Source organism: Neomonachus schauinslandi, chromosome 13, assembly GCF_002201575.2.
Source record: "Neomonachus schauinslandi chromosome 13, ASM220157v2, whole genome shotgun sequence".
In the NCBI taxonomy this organism is placed as follows: Eukaryota; Metazoa; Chordata; class Mammalia; order Carnivora; family Phocidae; genus Neomonachus; species Neomonachus schauinslandi.
This window is the reverse complement of record NC_058415.1, coordinates 50,628,651-50,647,784: the sequence shown is the minus strand read 5'-3', so window position 1 is coordinate 50,647,784 and position 19,134 is coordinate 50,628,651. Positions and strand designations below refer to the sequence as shown.

General features: G+C 38.3%; 2 protein-coding genes across 3 annotated transcripts in view; one reads left to right on the top strand and one right to left on the bottom strand.

Annotated features, from left to right (window-relative positions):
- Window positions 1-4,477, bottom strand: part of IFT74 (intraflagellar transport 74) — an 87,874-nt gene extending 83,397 nt beyond the window's left edge. The window contains exons 1-2 of the mRNA XM_021681032.2: window positions 4,311-4,477; window positions 1,673-1,811 (exon numbers count right to left, since the gene is read on the bottom strand). Of these exons, the coding sequence (XP_021536707.1) occupies window positions 1,673-1,792 (120 nt within the window). The 5' untranslated portion in view covers window positions 1,793-1,811; window positions 4,311-4,477. The remainder of the gene's footprint in view (window positions 1-1,672; window positions 1,812-4,310) is intronic.
- A 2,433-nt stretch (window positions 4,478-6,910) lies between these two features.
- PLAA (phospholipase A2 activating protein) overlaps window positions 6,911-19,134 on the top strand; it is a 37,959-nt gene continuing 25,735 nt past the window's right edge. For both annotated transcript variants that reach the window (XM_021681031.2, XM_021681030.2), the window contains exons 1-2: window positions 6,911-7,264; window positions 13,676-13,869. In XM_021681031.2, the coding sequence (XP_021536706.1) occupies window positions 7,116-7,264; window positions 13,676-13,869 (343 nt within the window). In that variant the 5' untranslated portion in view covers window positions 6,911-7,115. The remainder of the gene's footprint in view (window positions 7,265-13,675; window positions 13,870-19,134) is intronic.

Sequence of the window (19,134 nt, the reverse complement as noted above, 5' to 3'; positions counted from 1 at the left end):
AAAAATCTGTAAAGTTTAAGAAAACCTGACTTTACCAAAATTTTTCCCACCAAAAATTACTGTTCTTCTTATGAATTAAACACAGGACCAAGCATTATCTCTAGTTTGCAATTAGCCTACTGTATAAGCTTGACATACAAGGAGTTGAAACCATCTGTTGCAAGCATCAGAAAAATTATTATGAATATTTTGGCATATTAATTTCTTTTTATGTATGTATAAATGTATATTTTTATGTTCAATTGACACCACATTGCTTTTTATACTTAATACTGTATTATAGAGATATAGAATTTCCTCAAATACTCTCTGAAATTTTTTTTTTTTTTTTAAAGATTTTATTTATTTATTTGAGAGAGAGAATGAGAGACAGAGAGCATGAGAGGGAGGAGGGTCAGAGGGAGAAGCAGACTCCCTGCCGAGCAGGGAGCCCGATGCGGGACTCGATCCCGGGACTCCAGGATCATGACCTGAGCCGAAGGCAGTTGCTTAACCAACTGAGCCACCCAGGCGCCCTCTCTGAAAGTAATTTTTAATGACTACTTAATAGCCTATTATAAGGATAGATATATCATAATTCATTTAAGATTTACCTGTTGTAAGGTAATTTAAGTTGCTCTCAAATTTTCACTATTATAATTCTAATGAAACTGTAATAATCATCTTTACAGGATATTATTCTACTTAGAATTATCAGTTTATAATGTTTATCCAACTTTTTTTAATGTGGTATGTGTTTCTCTTACTGATTTATGACACTCTCCATTTCACATTAAGCTACTAACATTTTCTAGTCTGTTTCCAGGCTGCTGTAGCAACCAAAATATTGTTTTACTTATTATTAATAATCTGTTTTTATATTAGAGTACTGTACTTTTCCTTATTTTTGCTTTTTTGTTTCAGATGAATTTTACAATAGTTTGATATGATATCTCATGAAATTTTGATTGAACATAGGGTTCATAGCCTTACTATAGAAAGAGCTCTTACAAGTTAGTAAAGTTTGCTTTTTCATTTTAAGATTCTGAACTGTATTTATGACATATATGTTGCAAATATTTTTTACTGATTTGTCATTTTGAACTTTTTATGGTGTTTTCAATTTTTAAAAATTCAAATATATAAATATATTGTACTTGGTGTTTCTGTTTTACAAAGGCCTAGTCCACACCAAGTTTATATGAAATACTTGCCTATATTTTCCTCTAGTATGTTGATGGTTTCATTTTTTAAATATAAAGTTGCTAAAACATCTAGAATTCTGTGTGGAGGGGTCGATTTTTAAATCGTTTACCCATTATTTGAATGCACTACTGAATGCTTCATGCTTTTCCAACTATTTTGAAATGTCACCTTAATCATTATGTTCTTATGTATGTCTAATTTTGTTTCTTGTCTATTCCATTTCATTTGATGCAGGCACCAATAAACTATACCACTTATTGTACCTTTAAAATAAATTTGAGTATCAATATTAGCAGGCATCTTCTCTCAATAATGTCTTTCAGACATCCTCCCACATTTATACTTCTAGGTATTTTCCCCCAAAAAATCATGTATAATAATATGCTGACAGAATAAAGAAAGAACAAAGTAGAATTATTATAGACAGGCATTCCAACTTCTACCAGGACATACGCACAAGAATTCAATAGAATTGTTTGAAACTTACTCCAGTTGCCACTCGAATATTTCCTGAGGGGGGTCGTATTCCAGAAGGAGGTCTTCCAGGCAACCCAATTCCACCTCGTGAAACAGGGCGAGCTGCTGAAGGTTTGTGATTACTGGCCATTGTGCGTTCACTTTAACCACTATTTGGAAGCAAGAAACAGTTCAATTCTCCTTTGGTATCTTCTATAGCAAGACACTGGAAATCCACACAGCTTTCCTTCAGATATTTAATCCACAATAACTTTTCTTGCAAACTGCCATTCCAAGTACCACTACAAGGCTAAACCAGCTTCATTTTGTTCAAATCTGACATTGTTACATTTAGTATGGAACCATGAAATCATTTATTATACTATGCCTTCCTCAGTTCCCTATTTTCTTACCAAAATGCAAGTCCCTCTATCTGTCTTCAGCTCTTCCCATATTCTAGTAAAATTTCTCTTTTCTGACATATCCAGCACCTTTCTTCTCTCCCTACTTTTTCTCTCAGCTCTTGGTCTATGATTCATTCCCTGATAGTCTCAATCCTGTTATCAAATACTTCATTTTACTCTTTAACAGAATCCCATCTTGCCCCCAAAACACTTTCAATAGTAAAGGCTGTTTTAGTTTCTCAATCCACAAATCCAAAGCAAAGGGAGTGTACAACATTCCCCTTGCTCCCCAGCGTCACTTTCAAAATACTATTCTTCCAAATCTTAAAAAAAAAAAAAAAAATGAACAAGATTCTCTGACGACCAGGGAATGCATGCAACCTTATTGCCTTGGATCTTTCCTGGTTGCTTTTATCTAGGGACCACCTAACCTCTCCACCCGTCTTCACTAAAGTCTTTTGTACCTAGTTCAGTCTATTTCAGTTCCACCAGTGTCCTGGATGACTTCCACGGGGATACTGGATTCAATACCTAACATTCTAGGTCACAGTTCCCTGACTTAAATTTCAGTTACTATTTCAACTCCATTTCAGTCATCCATAGCTGTGGGTGGACCTGGAGCTTGTCATCACCTGGAATTGTTTCACCTCAGTATCAACTGAAATATTTCCTTATGCCCGTCTCATCTTTATTCTCACTACATCCCTCTTTAAACCAGTTCCTTAATTCACTCATTCTTTCCCAGTTTATCAGCCCCCTCCAATTCCCCTCAGAATATATTATTTAAAGTTTGGCTGATAATTTAGAATAGCATTTTTCAGATTATGGGTCACGACCTATTAGTGGCTTGTGAAAACAATTTGGCAGGTTCTGATCAATATACTTTAAGCATGAAATAAAAAATATAAGAGTTCACTGCACAAAGGAAGGGTATTGTTTCCTTAAATTTTGTTTCAGTTATGTTTACATAAATTTACACCTTAGTGAAAAAATATTGCTAAAAAATGCTAACCATCATTTAAGCTTTCAGCAAGTCCTAATCACTATTCACAGATGATGAAACAAATATAAGAGTTTGAAGTATCACCAGAATTACCAAAATGTGACAGACATGAAGTGAGCAAATGCTGTTGGGAAAATGGCACTAGTAGACTTGCTTGATACAGGTTTGCCACAGACCTTCAATTTGTAAAAAAACAAAACAAAAAAAAACACAAAAAACCTCAGTATCTGTGAAGCTCAAGAAAAATGAGGTATGACTATTGACGGGCGCCTGGGTGGCTCAGTTGGTTGAGCGACTGCCTTCGGCTCGGGTCATGATCCCAGGGTCCTGGGATCGAGTCCCGCGTCGGGCTCCCGGCTCGGCGGGGAGCCTGCTTCTCCCTCTGACCCTCTCCTCTCTCATGCTGTTTCTCTTTCGCTCGCTCTCTAATAAATAAATAAATAAAATCTTTTTTAAAAAAAAAGAAAAATGAGGTATGACTATTGTCAATGTAAAATTTAAGTCTATTACTCTAGCTTTCCTGATAACTTCAAGAAAATGTACAATATATAAAATTTCCACCTGATTGCCACTGCCTTGCTGTCTTGGAAAAAGCTTAGCATTAGATCAGTTCCAGAGGTAAAATAAAAAGGGTCACTAGTAACAAACATGCCACTAACTCTGGGTCATTCACACAAACATTCACATAATCTCCACCGTTTTTCACACAGAGAAGCAGCCTGACCTTTGGTTCCAGAAAAATGAGTGACACAAACTCTGACAGTTAACCAGCTATATAGCCCCCACTGGATGTGTTTCCTCATCTGTAGGACCCAAGTGTGGCAATGAGCTGTACCTTAAAGAGCTGTTGTCAAGATTACAGAAACTACATATAAAATATCTGCCTCCTAATTATTGCTACCATTACCCTCCCTAAACCAGCCATTTTAACATATATGAAGAAGTGGAGAGCTGCTAATACGAGACAGAATCTGTTACTTTGAGTAAAATCCCTCAGCCCACAGTGAATTTTCTTTCTGAGGCTCTGGAATCCTTCTCCCTGGTCTCGCCTTGTCAGGTTTCCTCAGGAGACTGAGGAGGTCTCTTGACACGCTTTGCGGGACTGGAGTCGTACTTCCCTAGCCTGGCGACAGGCTGAGGAGAACAGCTAAGAGGGGAGAAGTTCGGCTGTGTTTTCTTTGGAGCGGACCAGGTTCTCCAATGTGAGATAACCGGATCCCAAGGGACTGAGGGAGGGATAAATGAGACCCGGGATTTCTCACCTCCTCCGTCGCCTTAGGAGGGAAGTCGCAGCGGTCAGGGGAGCTCCAACTTCTTCACTAGGGCGCTACCCCGGCGGAACCAACCAGTCTTTCTCGGTACCGGTTAACGCACTCGCGACTCCTCGCTAGTCCACGCGCAGCTTTCCTGGACCCTCAGACCGAACCACTAGCGGCCCCGCGTGACTGCGTATCCCGGCAACGGGGGCGGGGCGGGGAGAGAGCCCTCGTCCTGATTGGCCAATCTTCGGCCTCTGCCCCTGGTAACTACAAGCGAGGCGAGAGTAAACTGCTCTCGCGAGATTGGAGGGCTAATTTTTGTGGCCGAATACCTCCGCGCTTTTCGGGAAGAAATAGAAAACGGCGACTTGGCTGAGAAAGAACGTTTTGTTGGAAAACTTTAGTGTTCTTTATACTTACAGCAACCTGTCCGATTGTGTGCCCGACCTCAATTCACTCCTAGCGGGTTTTATTATATGGCTATGTCACCTCACACGTGCTATCATTTTTAATAAAAACTGTTTAAATTTATTTGTGGTAGGCCGCCTTGTACAGTCTTTTTACTTCTTATTAGAGGTAGGTTTCCTTCCTGTTAGGACTGCACAACGTATACAACATTAAGTATAGATGCGTTTCTGGTACCATCTATTCCTCATTTGGTAGGAAGCTTCCTTTCAGAATTCTTTTGATCCAAGTTTGTGAGGAAGGATGAATTAAATGGACAGTTGTCTTAAAATAACTATTTTAGTATCAGTATTTTTAAAAAACACAATGTAAGAACTACTTCATCTCAAATCCCACCTCTCTAGTAAAGTAGCCGTTTGTTTTCTTCCAGTCTTCCTATAGAGTTAGTGTGATTGCAGCTATACTCATAACCTAAATATATATGGACTTTTAACGTTTTTTACATTATTTCCAACTTGCATACTTTATTTATATCCAGATTTATTTTCTAGTATGTCTGCCTTCAAGTAGTTTAAAATGAATCCAATAGAAAATGAAATAAAGTCATGTGGCTAACTTCTCACTTCAAGTTTGTAAAATATTTTTATGTAATTCTCCCATTTGAGCCCAACATATTTGTAGTGGTCATTTATTATTCTTTTGGTCACTGTAGTGAATGGTAGTAACATTTGCCACTCTAAAATATGCCACTTTCAGGGCGCCTGGGTGGCTCAGTCGTTAAGCGTCTGCCTTCGGCTCAGGTCATGATCCCAGGGTCCTGGGATCGAGTCCCACATCGGGCTCCCTGCTCAACGGGAAGCCTGCTTCTCCCTCTCCCACTCCCCCTGCTTGTGTTCCTGCTCTCGCTATCTCTCTCTCTCTCTGTCAAATAAATAAATAAAACCTTTTAAAAATAATAAAATAAAATAAAATATGCCACTTTCGTATAAGGATTATTTTGAGCTAAATGCAATTGGAAAGGAGATACAAGAAAAGCTACCATTCCCCTATTTGACTAAAAGCAGGACATAAATTTTCAAAGGTGTCCCTTCTTGCCTCTCCCTACCAGAAGGACAAATTTAGTCATGGGAGACTTTAGACCCTTTGTCAGCCTAGACTACACAGAGGAATCTACATAACAAACTTTACTAACTGGCCTTTATTTACCATTAGTTCCCCCATATATTTGCCTCTCCATAATTTGCTGCCTCTAAAGACTTTAGGTCCTTTTTTTTTCTTCTGTAAATGCTGTTCCTTTGTTAAGATGTTATTTAAGCCCAGACTCTAGCCATCTCTTTGGGTACTCATCTCTGAGTTTCTCTTGTATATAGGACATATACATGTTAATAAATTTGTTTTTCTCTTGTTAATCTGTCTTTTGTTACAGCGCCCCACGGAAAGCCTAGAAGGGTAGAAAGAAAAAAGATTATTTCCTTCCCTACAACCTCTGTCCAACTACTCCGTATACAGAATTGTCTGAGAGAAATTACTGACACGGAGATTTCCCCTTGAGTGCCTTCAGACACAAGGGAGGGGGGCCCAGCATTTGTCATCTGTATGCAGACGTCACAGTTGGGAGAAAAGTCCTTTACCTTAGAATTGCTTAACACATAAAGTATTTAAATTTTTTAGAGTACCAAGGACGCAACTTAGGGTTCACAGGATTTAAGGCAAACGATTGATTACAACTTGGTCCCTAGCTCTCTCGTTTTAACTAAAAAACAACGTTTAGCTTGTGAAAATCTCCGGAGACTGCAAAGTAGGTTTGGGGAAATCAGGGCTAAGCTACCCTGACACGACCACCGAAGCAATCTTTTTCAACCACAAGAGAGCGCGCAGCCCCTCGGATCAAGATTTAAAAATATCCGGATTCGGCGCCCCGGAGTCTCGGGTCCCACTGGCGCATGGCATTGTGGGATTTGTAGTCCCGGGCCACATCTTGTACTACAATAAGCAGTTTAGCCAGGACTCGGAGAGGACTCGGGCTCGGAAAGGATCTGGACTGGGGCGATCGGGCGAAACGGCCGGACGTTAGCTCTCCCTTGGCTGGCGCTCCGAGGCGCGGGACGGAAGCGAGCTTCATCTCGGCGTCGGCCTCAGCAGCAGGGACGCACACGCTTTGCGTCATGGCGGGCTGAGACAGATGATGAATTCCGGTGTGCAAGTCAGGGTTGCTGTGTCACTCGGCCCGTTCGGCGCTCCCCTTCCCCGTCGCCCTTCCGCACCGGCTCTCGGGCTCTTCCGGTCTTCAGCGGCCCCTCACCTGCAGGCCCCTCGGCCGCCGCGTCCCGGCGCACCCCCGGCCTTCCCTGCGGACTGATCTCGCGCGGTGCCTGGGCCCCGGGCGCCGGAGAGACGAGGGCCATGGCGAGCGGTGCCGCCAGGTACCGGCTGAGCTGCTCGCTCCCGGGCCACGAGCTGGACGTGCGGGGCCTGGTATGCAGCCTTTATCCGCCGGGGGCCTTTGTGTCCGTGTCCAGAGACCGCACTACCCGCCTCTGGGTCCCAGACAGGTGAGCTCTGCGAGTCCGGGGGCTCCCACCACCCACCCCCGCCTGTGTTGCAAGCTTCCTACTGCTGATGGGAAGAGAGGGACTCTTCCCTGCTGTTAACCTTGCACTCTTCCCGGCCTTGACTCCAGTCCGCGCTCCCTCCCAGTTCTGAGAGCACTAGTACTCTGGGCGCACAGTGTACGAAACCTGTGAGATTTAGGTGGAAAGAGCGCCGCTTTCGGGAAACAGAGATGTACATTCTTGTCCTAACTTGACCACTGACGGATGGGTGACCTTGGACGAACCTCTTATCTTTTGGGCGATGATTTCCCATGTTTCTTTTAGATTTGAAAATTTACTGATGCTAGGTGCACCCCCGTAAATGAAACATTGTGAGACATCTCACATGTAATTGAAGTGAAGCCTCTTCTTTCCCTAGAATTTGCTCTGTAGTGTTCCCTCAAATTTAATTTTTGAGAACCTTAGTTCTCAAAAATTGCGTGGCAGAAAGTTGCATTGGCTCCTGTCCTCATTGTCCAAATGAGAGTTTCTTAGTCTGGGGTCTGTAGTGGGCCTAGATGGAGGAGTCTCCCATTAGGATAGGTTTCACTCAGAGTTTGGGTAACCATGCATAAAATCAGATGATAACTGTTGGTTAAGTGCCTCCTATTTGTTTACAGTCCTGAAGAAGAATAAGACAACAGACAAGTTCCCTGTTTTTATGGAGCTTTCTTATAATCTGGGAGGGAAGGCAGATCAGAAAAAAAGTAAAATAATTGTTCATTGGCATGTGTACTATGAAAAAAGCAAATATAAATATAGAATTGAGTGGAGGGATGTTAAAGAAGGAAGCCTCTCCGAGGAGGGTTTCGGTTTTGTTTTGTTTTTTAAAGCTGACACCAAGATGGACCTGGTCATGGGAGCAAGGAATGAGGAGGGATGAATTCAAAGGGCCCTGTAGACAGTAGGAGGATCAAGCACAGAGACCCTGGATTAAGAAAGTGGCAAGTCCCTTTGTGCAGGAGGGAATGAGCTGTGAGGTGAGGGCAGGAGCCAGAGGTTGGCTGGAACCAGATGCTATGGTATGAGTGCTGTGAGAAAGAGTAAGCAGAAGCCTTCAGTGAGTTTCATGCAGGGAGCAGCATGATTTGATTGACCTGTTGAGAAGTTGTGCTAGCTGCTGGTGGAGATTGGATTGCAAAGGGATAAATGTGGAAATCTGTTTGGAGGCTTTTGCTGTAGTGCAGCCAATACATGATGATAAACAGACTAGAAATATTGTAGAGCAACCTCCTATATTGAATTGGATGAGATGATCTCTAAAGGTCTCTTTTAACTCTAAGATTCTGTGATATTCCAAATCACTTAGTAACATTAATACATAACTTTTTGTGTATTTGAGTGTAATTACTGATTAAGCTTATATCCTTGAAATTGAGTTAAGAGAAGCATATACCCCGGGCCGCCTGGGTGGCTCAGTCGTTAAGCGTCTGCCTTCGGCTCAGGTCATGATCCCAGGGTCCTGGGATCGAGCCCCACATCAGGCTCCCTCCTCGGCGGGAAGCCTGCTCCTCTCTCTCCCACTCCCCCTGCTTGTGTTCCTGCTCTCGCTGTCTCTCTCTGTCAAATAAATAAATAAAATCTTTAAAAAAAAAAGAGAGAGAAGCATATATCCAATAGGGTATAAATATTGCAGTAAGGAGTATCTAAAGGATGCCTGCTGTCATAGTTGAGTCCTGTCATTAAACTTCACACATTTTGTAGGACTCTGCTAGATTGACAAGAGCTTAACTCACTGGAGCATTTGCATTTTTCAGGAACTTCAGGAATTTGAGGCTGAAATCATCTATTTGAAAAGTGGGGTGTTTTTTTTTTTTAACTCATGTTTTTTATTTTGTTTTCAAAACCATCCGTGAATTTATTCAGCTAACGCTGATGGAGAGTCACCATTGTGCCAGGCACAGGAGTAGATAGTGGGTGATTAGTGAGATAAGATTGTTTTATCTCTCATTTCCAACTAGTCAGAGTAGGGCATCTCATAGTCACTGGGTGATGAGTCTTTTCTACATCCATATAAAAAGTGTCCTCAAGGCTGACATCCTGACAATTTCTATTTCATGGTATGTTAATGAAGTGCTATAAGAGTTTGCGGCCAAATAATAAATGAAAATTGTTTTCCCATGTACATTGTTGATAGAGTTCTGGATCAGGGTAGTTAGTGTACAATTGGATTGGGAATGATGGGGGAATTTAATTTAGTTTTAGGGAAGCAAAATAATTCTATTCCAGGATGCACTAAGCCAGATACTGTGTCTTTTGCAAAAGCCCACTGAAAATTCAGAAACTCTCTGGGTCTTCAGAAGACGCTTCGGAATGGAGACATTATTTTTTGGTTGTACATTGAACTGAACCAGTCAACATGCCATTGTTTCAGACTGCTTCAGGCCTCTCTTATTATAAGCCCACTTCAAATTAAACTGGATTTCTCAAGTCTGTTACCAACTATTGTGTGCCTTTTGAAAACTACCCATATTTGAGGGGCACCTGGATGGCTCAGATGGTTAAGCGTCTGCCTTTGGCTCAGGTCATGATAGCCCCACATCAGGCTCCCTGCTCAGCGGGGAGCCCACTTCTCCCTCTCCCTCTACTGTTCCCCCTGCTTGTGCTCTCTCGCTCTGTCAAATAAATAAAATCTTTAAAAAAAGAAAGAAAGAAAACTACCCATATTTGAAAGATGCAACTTCAGATTTAAGGTTGTGTTTTAAATCTTCCCTGACCATACTGAGGTTGAAATGACTTCTTCCTCATGTAAACACTCAGCATTTTGGGTCCTAAGTCCAGTGGTTCCAGGGGGTTTGTTGAGAAATAGGAACCATTCTCTTCCCAACCCCCAGTTTCCTTTTCTTGGAGGAAAATTTTTATCTCTTTTAACTGCTTATTTTTTGTATTTTACTTCCACATCTATGCATAAAGTGCGTTATTGCTATTTTTATTTTTAAAATATTTTAGGCATTTTCTATTCCTACTACGGAGTATTAGAATTTAGCTCTTTCTACGCCCTTCCAACCCCCATCACATATGCATCTTTTCTATGCTCTGACCCTAATAGTTAACCTTAATTTAGACAAAATCAGTATTTTATGACTGCATAAAGTCTATTTACACTGGAGCTGTGGAATAAACTATGATAATTTTTCCTCAACCATTTTATGATCTCTCTGTAGCTAGTAAGTGCCCTGCTTTGGGTTTTCATTTGCTTCATTTTCTATGTATTTGTCACTAATTCAACTTCATATTCTTTGCTAGTTGTCTAAATTTCTTCTCAAGACCTTTAGACACCCTGGATATTTTGTAGTTTCATCTTCCTGGCAATGAAAACTTTCTGACCTTGGTCTGTCTACCCCTGGTGCACAACAAATCCTGAAATCTCCCTTCATTGTGCTCTCCACAGTTCCCTCTTTTGGGCTTCTTGTATTGGATTTCTGTTATCTGTATCCTTTTACTTTCTTAGTTTTCTTTCTTGATGCTTTACTGGGGCATATTCTTCAGGAGCTTCCAGAAATACAGTGCACTGATGATAAATGTATTAAGACCTTGCAGGTCTGAGAATGATTTTATTCTGTCTTCCTACTTGAATAATAATTTAAATGTTTGTACTGTTCTAATTCCCAAATAATTTTCCTTCAGAATTAAGGAGCCATTGCTCCATTGTATTCTAGCCTCTAGTGTTACGTTTGAGTAGTCTGAAGCCAATCTGATTCTTGAGCTATTATTTTTTTTTTTCTCTCTGGAAAGCAGTGTATATTCATGCATTGTTCAGGGCCATTAGTGGGCCCTTTAATGTGAAAACTCATGTCTGTAAATTCTGGGACATTCTCTTAAATCAGTTCTTAGATTTCTTCCTCTTGATTTTCTCTGTCCTATTTTTCGGAACTTTTAATTCAGATATTGAACTTGTTTCTGAATTCTCTCTCTCTCTACTGTATTATTTCAGAAATTGCCTTGACTTTTTGTGAAATTATCTTCTTGTTCCATGGTTGCAATATCTTCTAGCTCTAAGAATAATAGTGATGATTTTTTTTTTTTTAAGTTATTCCTAGTGTTCTGTTTCCTTCAAATTGGTTTTTTCCCCATGCCTGTTTATTTTGATCACTATATTTCATGGTGGAGAGAGCTTTCCCAGATGTCTGGTAATCCTTATTTTGTGCTCATTGTTAAGAGTGGAGCACTAAAAAGCTCCTGGGAGGGTCTGCTCACAGTTGGGGCTTGCTGGCTGGGTTATCTGGCTGGACCATTTCACTGGACTGATCTCCTGCCTGGAGGATCATTGCCCTTGTGAATGTACTTTCCTCACACCCCAAGACTCAACTATGCCTTGTGTCCTTATAGTCAAAGATTTTCAGCTTTTCTAAAGAAGAAAAGTTCAGACTTTTCCTCGGTGCAAGAAGGGCAGTTGTCTGGCTGGGGTATGTAGCTGCCTTTTTTTTCTTTTTTTCCCCCCTTAACACTGGTATTAAGTATTTTTTTCATCAGTTCAAGAAATATTTAATGCTGGGGCGCTTGGGTGGCTCAGTCGTTAAGCGTCTGCCTTCAGCTCAGGTCATGATCCCAAGGTCCTGGAATCGAGCCCCGCATCGGGCTCCCTCCTCCACGAGAGGCCTGCTTCTCCTTCTCCCACTCCCCCTGCTTGTGTTTCCTCTCTCGCTATCTCTCTCTCTGTCAAATTAATAAATAAAATCTTAAAAAAAAAAAAGAAATATTTAATGCTTACCAAATATAACATTGTGTTAGGAACTTGGGGAGATATAAAGAAGACTAGATCTGGATTTTGCCTTTCAGAGCTTCATAGATGACTAAAAAAGATGCACATAAACATCTATACTGGGAAGTGCTAAGAGTCACAAGTAAGTAGATTTAGTGGTTTATATAAAATAGATTTTTAAACATGTCCTATCTTTTGGATTTCTTTAGGCCTGTTGATAAAATGCTTTCTAACATTTTTAAAAAATAAAGTGGATAAGTTAAAAATAGCTACTACCAAATAACTTCCTTTGAAGATTTTTTTCTTATGATTCAGCTTCCAACTGATTCTGAAGATTTTCAGTAGTCTTCCTTATTCTAGTTCCTACTCTTTTTTGTCCCTATTTCTAGATTGTGCTGCTAATATTCTTGAGCTTTTTTGGGATTCATTGGTAGATTGGTCCTCTACTTTGTCTAATGCCTGCTTAGAACTCAATTTTCTCAGGTCTCCTATAGCCTTTATTATTTTTCAACCCAGCTTTCAGTATTCAAAGCTGTATTCCTGTTTCTTTTTCTTCTCATTCCCCCTGGCCTTGTGAGTTTATGCTTTTCTTTGAAATGTGTGTGTATTTGTATTTATCTGGGAGTCTTTTATATGTAGTTGTCCTGTTCCCTTCCACTACACTGTAAACTTTTTGATTTAGCTTGAGTCAGGGATGTAATTCTTTATATTACTCTTAGCAGCTAACTTACTGCCTTCCACATAGTATATTGTAATCTGTTGTTTGACTTGTTAGGTGAGGCATTGATGCTGAGTGACTGATGAATAAAACAAATTGATAATCTCTCTTCCTCCCTCCCTCCCTCCCTTCCTTCCTTTCTTCCTTTTTTTTAAAAAGATTTTATTTATTTATTTATTTATTTATTTATTAAAGAGGGAGAAAGAGAGACAGCACAGCAGGGGGAGTGGCAGTCGGAGCAGGCAGAGGGAGAAGCAGGCTCCCTGCCAAGCAAGGAGCCCGATGCGGGACTTGATCCCAGGACCCTGGGATCATGACCTGAGCCGAAGGCAGACACTTAACTGACTGAGCCACCCACGCGTCCCCCTTCCTTCCTTTCAAGTAGGCTCCATGCCCAGCGTGAACTTGAACTCATGACGCTGAGATCAAGACCTGAGCTGAGATCTAGAGTAGGACGCTTAACCAACTGAGCCACCCAGGCGCCCCAGAAGTTGATAATCTTTCTAATCCTAAAATAGGTATTAATACCCTAGAGCAGTCATTTTTTATATCCCTATATTCCCGTAGTTTGCATATTGAAAATGATTGATAGTCTAGCTATTTTATACATACTACAATAATGGGTACTAAGTTAATGTTTCATAGTGTGAAAATATCCGCAATGTGTTTAAGGCTTATTGATTGTAGATTCCATTATCCTAATTGCATGAACGTTTCACTTCACTAGGGATTTCTGAGGGTAACAGTCATGGATGAATGGAAATAAAGATGGAATATGAGAAAAAGCCACTTATGATACTCGTTTCCCTCCCTTTCCTTCCTTATTCTTTCTGTTAATTAACATACTTTTCTCAATGAAAGAAAAGAAAACAAGTACTTTGACAATTCATCTCATGTCCTATGCTAAATCAGGGGACGAATGTATATCTTATTAATTACCATGTCTTTCTAGTCCTAACAGGGGCTTTACAGAAATGCACTGTATGAGTGGCCACTCCAATTTTGTATCTTGTGTATGCATCATACCTTCAAGTGACATGTACCCTCATGGACTAATTGCCACTGGAGGAAATGACCACAATATTTGCATTTTCTCACTGGAAAGTCCAGCACCACTTTATATACTGAAAGGTCATAAGAATACTGGTGAGTATAATGCTTTGGTTTTTTTTCTATTTGAAGAAGTTTCATCCTGTTGAAAATAAAATACATATATGCATTCCATACTATTTATTATGTTTGTTTTACCTTTGGATATGGCTTGGTAGTAAAAACCTTTTTGGATCATCATCATTCTGTAAATTCTTTGTTACAGATTTATTGTTGTCATCAGTAAAGGTTGACATGCTTATATATGTAAAAAATAAAGTGTTTAGTTGTAAAAGGAAGAAGCTATATAATTTTAATATACTTTGTGGTTTTGGTTTTTCAACTATTTTGTGCAAGGAATTAATATGCTCAGGAAGACTAAAAGTATATCTTTATCTTTTGGTTGTTATATCTGTATTTATGCAGCAAATTGAAGACCGAGAACAAATGTGTTTAGGGCCTTGGTATCATAACTGAAGAGTATTTAATACTTTTGAATATTGTTTTCTGTGATTTGTGTATATTTCTGATTATCTCATGTTCCTGGATTTGTGTGTGGCTTAACAGCTCTTTGTTATAAAACGATATGCTTATTAATCAGTGCAGTATGTGTACTTATTTTGTGTAACAAATATGATCTGTAAGCAAATAGGATGGCCCATCAACACTTTAAACTTAATTCCCTTAAAAAATTTTTAAGATGTTTTGTGTGTGTATATGTGAAATCTTTAATACAGAGTGATACAGACTTTTTAAACTTTATTAAGGAAGTCTTGAAATGTATATAAGAATAGAAACACATTATTTTATAACGAGTTATATATAAAAGAGAATAATGCTCTTTTCCACCCATGTATTTACATAGCGTTATATGTATCGTCAACACATGGCCTATCTTGTTTTCATCTACCCCCTCTTCCACAACATTATTTTAAAGGAAATTTCCAATATACTATTTCATTTGTAAATACTTTAATATGTAGCTCTAAAATAGGGTTTGGAAAACTTTTTCTCTAAAGGGCCAGGTAGTAAATATTTTAGACTTTGCAGGCCATATGGTCACTTTTACAACTTTTCAACTCTGCCATTGTGTACAAAAGCAGCCATTGACAATAAATAAATGAATGAGCATGTCTGTATTTCAATAAACCTCTGTTTATGGACACTGAAATTTGAATGTCATGATTTTCACGTATCAGGAAATATCTTTCAATTTTTTTTCTCTCAATCACTTAAAAATGTAAAAACCATTCCTAGTTTGTACACTGTACAAAAACAGGTGCCCCACAGGCATAGTTTGTTGATCCATCTAAAAGATACAAATTACCTTTTTTTAAAGTAATCATTATGCCTAAAATGAAACCTAATTTCTTATTATCAAGTATCCCGTGAAGGCTCAAATTACACTCAGTTGTCTCATAAAAGTTTTTTTTACAGTGTGTTTGAACTGTGACCCAACTAAGGTCCACATGTCTTTTAATCTATGGGTTTCTTTCCCCTTTTTGCCCCTCTGTGTTTGAAACCAGCTTATTTATCCTGTAGGATTTCCTACAATCTGAACTTTGCTTATTAAAGCCTTATTGTTTCCTTTTACATGTTCCTCAATCCCCTGTGTGTCTTATAAGCTATTAGATCTAGAAGCTTAATCAGATTCAGATTCAAGTTCTTGGCAAATACACATTATAGGTAGTATTGTGCACTTTCTGTTGTAGCACATTAAGAGGCACTTAATATCTCTGTGATGTTAAGATTAATTAGTAGGTTCAAGTGTTGTATCATTCATTCATTTTAAATTCCCATCAGTCTTTTATGTACTGGTTTTTAGCATGTATTGATGATCACACACAGATCTAGTATTTCATTAAGATTTGCAAAATCATTGTACTTTAATTGTACCATTATTTTTGCATTTAATAGCTAGCATTTTTTTAATATAGAATTTTCTCATATCAATTCTTTGGTTACATGGGAGACTTATACAGGGAAGGCCGGATAAATGCTCTTTTACTGAGTTTCAGAATGAGTAGGTTTCCTAACATCTTTTTTTTTTTTTCTTTTTCATTCTCAAATTGTTCCATATTTGGCCATTGGATACCTCTTTAAATTGGCCCCTGTGGGCTTTTGATAAGACCTTTAGCAGTCTTCCTTGCTTTTGGTACTACAGAATGTTCCAGGTTCACTTTATGCATTTATGCTTCTAGACCTGAAATCAGCTGTTACGCCAAGAAGCCCTGTGGTTTTTCCTTTTGTTTTTTCAGTTGGCAGTAATAACTAGAAACCTCAGTTTGGGCTGGAATGGTGCTCAACAGGAGTTTTTTAAACCTAATCTTGTTTTATAATTCTATAAAACATATATAGTTTCAAAGGAAAAACAACAAAGTATATTCAAGGCAGTCTAGATTTAGTCTGTATTGCCTTCTTGCACTATTCCTTTCCTTATATTTTTTAACTTTGTTAGCAGATATGTATGTATATTTATATTGTCCCTTTATATGTAAAAGATAAACAGATAACATACTATATGAAATTTTCTGCCCTTCCTCTTTTTGCTTGATAATATTACCACCTTGGAGATCTCTTTATTATACTATATAGAAATCTTCTTCATTCGTTTTTACAGTGGCATTTTTATTCACTGTTTAGCTAGCTGTACTGTGGTGATTCTAGCTTATTCAACCAGTCCCCTATTGATGGACATCTGAGTTTTCTTTTTTTTTTAAAGATTTTATTTATTTATTTGAGACAGAGAGAATGAGAGACAGCATGAGAGGGAGGAGGGTCAGAGGGAGAAGCAGACTCCCCGCTGAGCAGGGAGCCCGATGCGGGACTCGATCCCGGGACTCCAGGATCATGACCTGAGCCGAAGGCAGTCGCTTAACCAACTGAGCCACCCAGGCGCCCAACATCTGAGTTTTCAATCTTTTGCTAGTACAGTTAGTGCCATGATCAGTCGCTCTGTATATATGTCATTTCCTTCTTTTGGAAGTGTCACATAGGTATAATATCCATTTCTGGATCAAAAGGTAAGTGCACATGTAGTTTTGTTAGGTATTGCGGAATCCCTTCGTTAGATGTTGTAACTTTTTTTTCATTTCCAGCAACATCATATGAGTCCCTATTTCCCTTACTGATAGAGTATGTTGTCAGATTTTTGGATTGTTGCCAAAATGATAAGTGAAAAGTGAAATTTGCATCTCTCTGTTCATGGAGGGGGGCATCTTCATATATGGAAGGGATTTTTACCCTTCTTTTTCCTGTGAACTATATTAAAAACTCTTGCCCATTTAATACAGGGTTACTGACCGTATTTGAAGCCCTTAATTAGAGTTATTAAGCCTTTGATATAATTAAAAATTTTTTCCCAGTTTGTTATCTTTTTTACCCTGCACATTTTTTGTAATGCAAAAGTCAATTTTTATGTAATCATGTTTGTCTTGATCTTTTAAAGTATTATAAGATCTCATAGAAATCTCTACAATAAAAAATACTGCTTCAGTTTTGTAGGGTATTTTTTCCTGCCTGATTTATTTCTGCTTTATCATAAGGTAATCTTTTGTTATTTTGTTAATTTGCTTGATGGTTTAGAAGCCAAATGTTACTTGCTTTTTTTTTTTTTTTTTTTTCCTTTTTTGACACCCCATAGCATGCTAGTGAGTATAGCTGAAGAAATTAATGATTGACATTCTTATGTCATTTTTTGGTCAGTTTTCTAGCCCAAATTTTATTTTCTAAATAGTAAAGTAGTACTAACTACTTTATAAGTTGTGATTCTAAGTAATACGTTGCATTATATGATATCTTAAGGCTTTTCTCCCCTACCTATTCAAAGCTGAATGCTCCCTATATTTATTGGAAGAGATTTATCTTGTTATTCGTTCTTTCTGCCTGATCTTGAAAGAAATTTTAAGAAACTTTCTGAGCTCTCTAATGTTTCTCTTGAATTACATGTTACATTGATCTCGGAGAGAATATAAAGAACATTCCCGATTACAGCTATCAAGATTGGTAGCTAATTCTTCTTATGAAAGAACCTCCTGTTCCCACAGATTTAAAAATTGAAACTTATTTTGTAAATTCAGCTTGATTCACTATTATCCATTAGGAAATATATGGTATAAGTTTTTGGAAGTAAATTATTATTATCTGAGAAATAAGTTTATCCAAAAGAAAAAAGTTTTTAAAAATTAACCATTTCCTGTTAACTTATGGTTTTCTGTTTTTAGACTGGTTCATGAATAATGTATTAATATAAAATAAAATGGTTAAATTTACTACTCTTCTGGACATTTGAGTTTAAAGAACAACTGATGATGCATAAGCTTTTAAGTTGATTTTTAAAAAATTTTTAATTACTTAAAAAGCAACTTTTCACATAAATGGAAAATTTTACTTTGATTTCAATATTCAAATACAGTAATCATTTTTATGGGTACAGTAATTTGTTTCGGTGTTTGTCCCTATGACTAAGCATGGGTAATACTTTACAGACACACAGAAGATATTTTCTGTTCCAATAACCAGGTCTATTTCCTGACTAATTTATTTTTCATTCTAAAGATTAAAATAATTTCATTTCTCTGAACTTTAGTTTCCTCATCTGTTAAATGGGAATGATAGCACTTAGTTCCTGGGGTTCTTGTGGAATGTAATGTACTTTTATGGTGTCTGGCACATGGTAAGGACTCTATATCTTTTAGTATCACTAAGCAAAGGTTAGCCCAACACCAGCACCTGTTTACAACTTCATATTTTACATACAAATACTATTTTCCTTTTGTCCTACTTGCTTTACTACTTGTTTTTAATTTTATTATATTGTATATGTTTATGAAAGTCATTTAAAATTTTTCTGGAGCAGAGTAGATAATAAAATTTGGGGAATGTCTATTTAAATGTAATCAATGCATATATAGTTCCTAAATTATATTCCTATCCAGGTAAAAAATTGTTTTTTCCTAAAGATAGTGACCCCTTTTTTTCATTTCCATGTTTTTCTGTATAACTGTAACTGATATTTTACAAGGGTTGCAGGAAGTTTCCTAAATGCCTATAACATGTTTCAAATAGTCTAACACATAATGAGTCAGAATAGGCTAAGATACGGTATAGTAACAAACACTTCCCTGATCTCAGTGTCATCACACAAGAGTATTTCTCACTCACCGTACATATTCATCATGGATTAAGGAGGGGAATCTGCTCTTGGAGCTTCTCAGGGACCCAGGCTGGTGGGGGCTTTCTCTTTCTATGTGCTTCAGGAGTTTGGTGTAGCAATGAAAGGGCAATGTGATTAATAATGCATTGACTCTTAAAAGCATATAC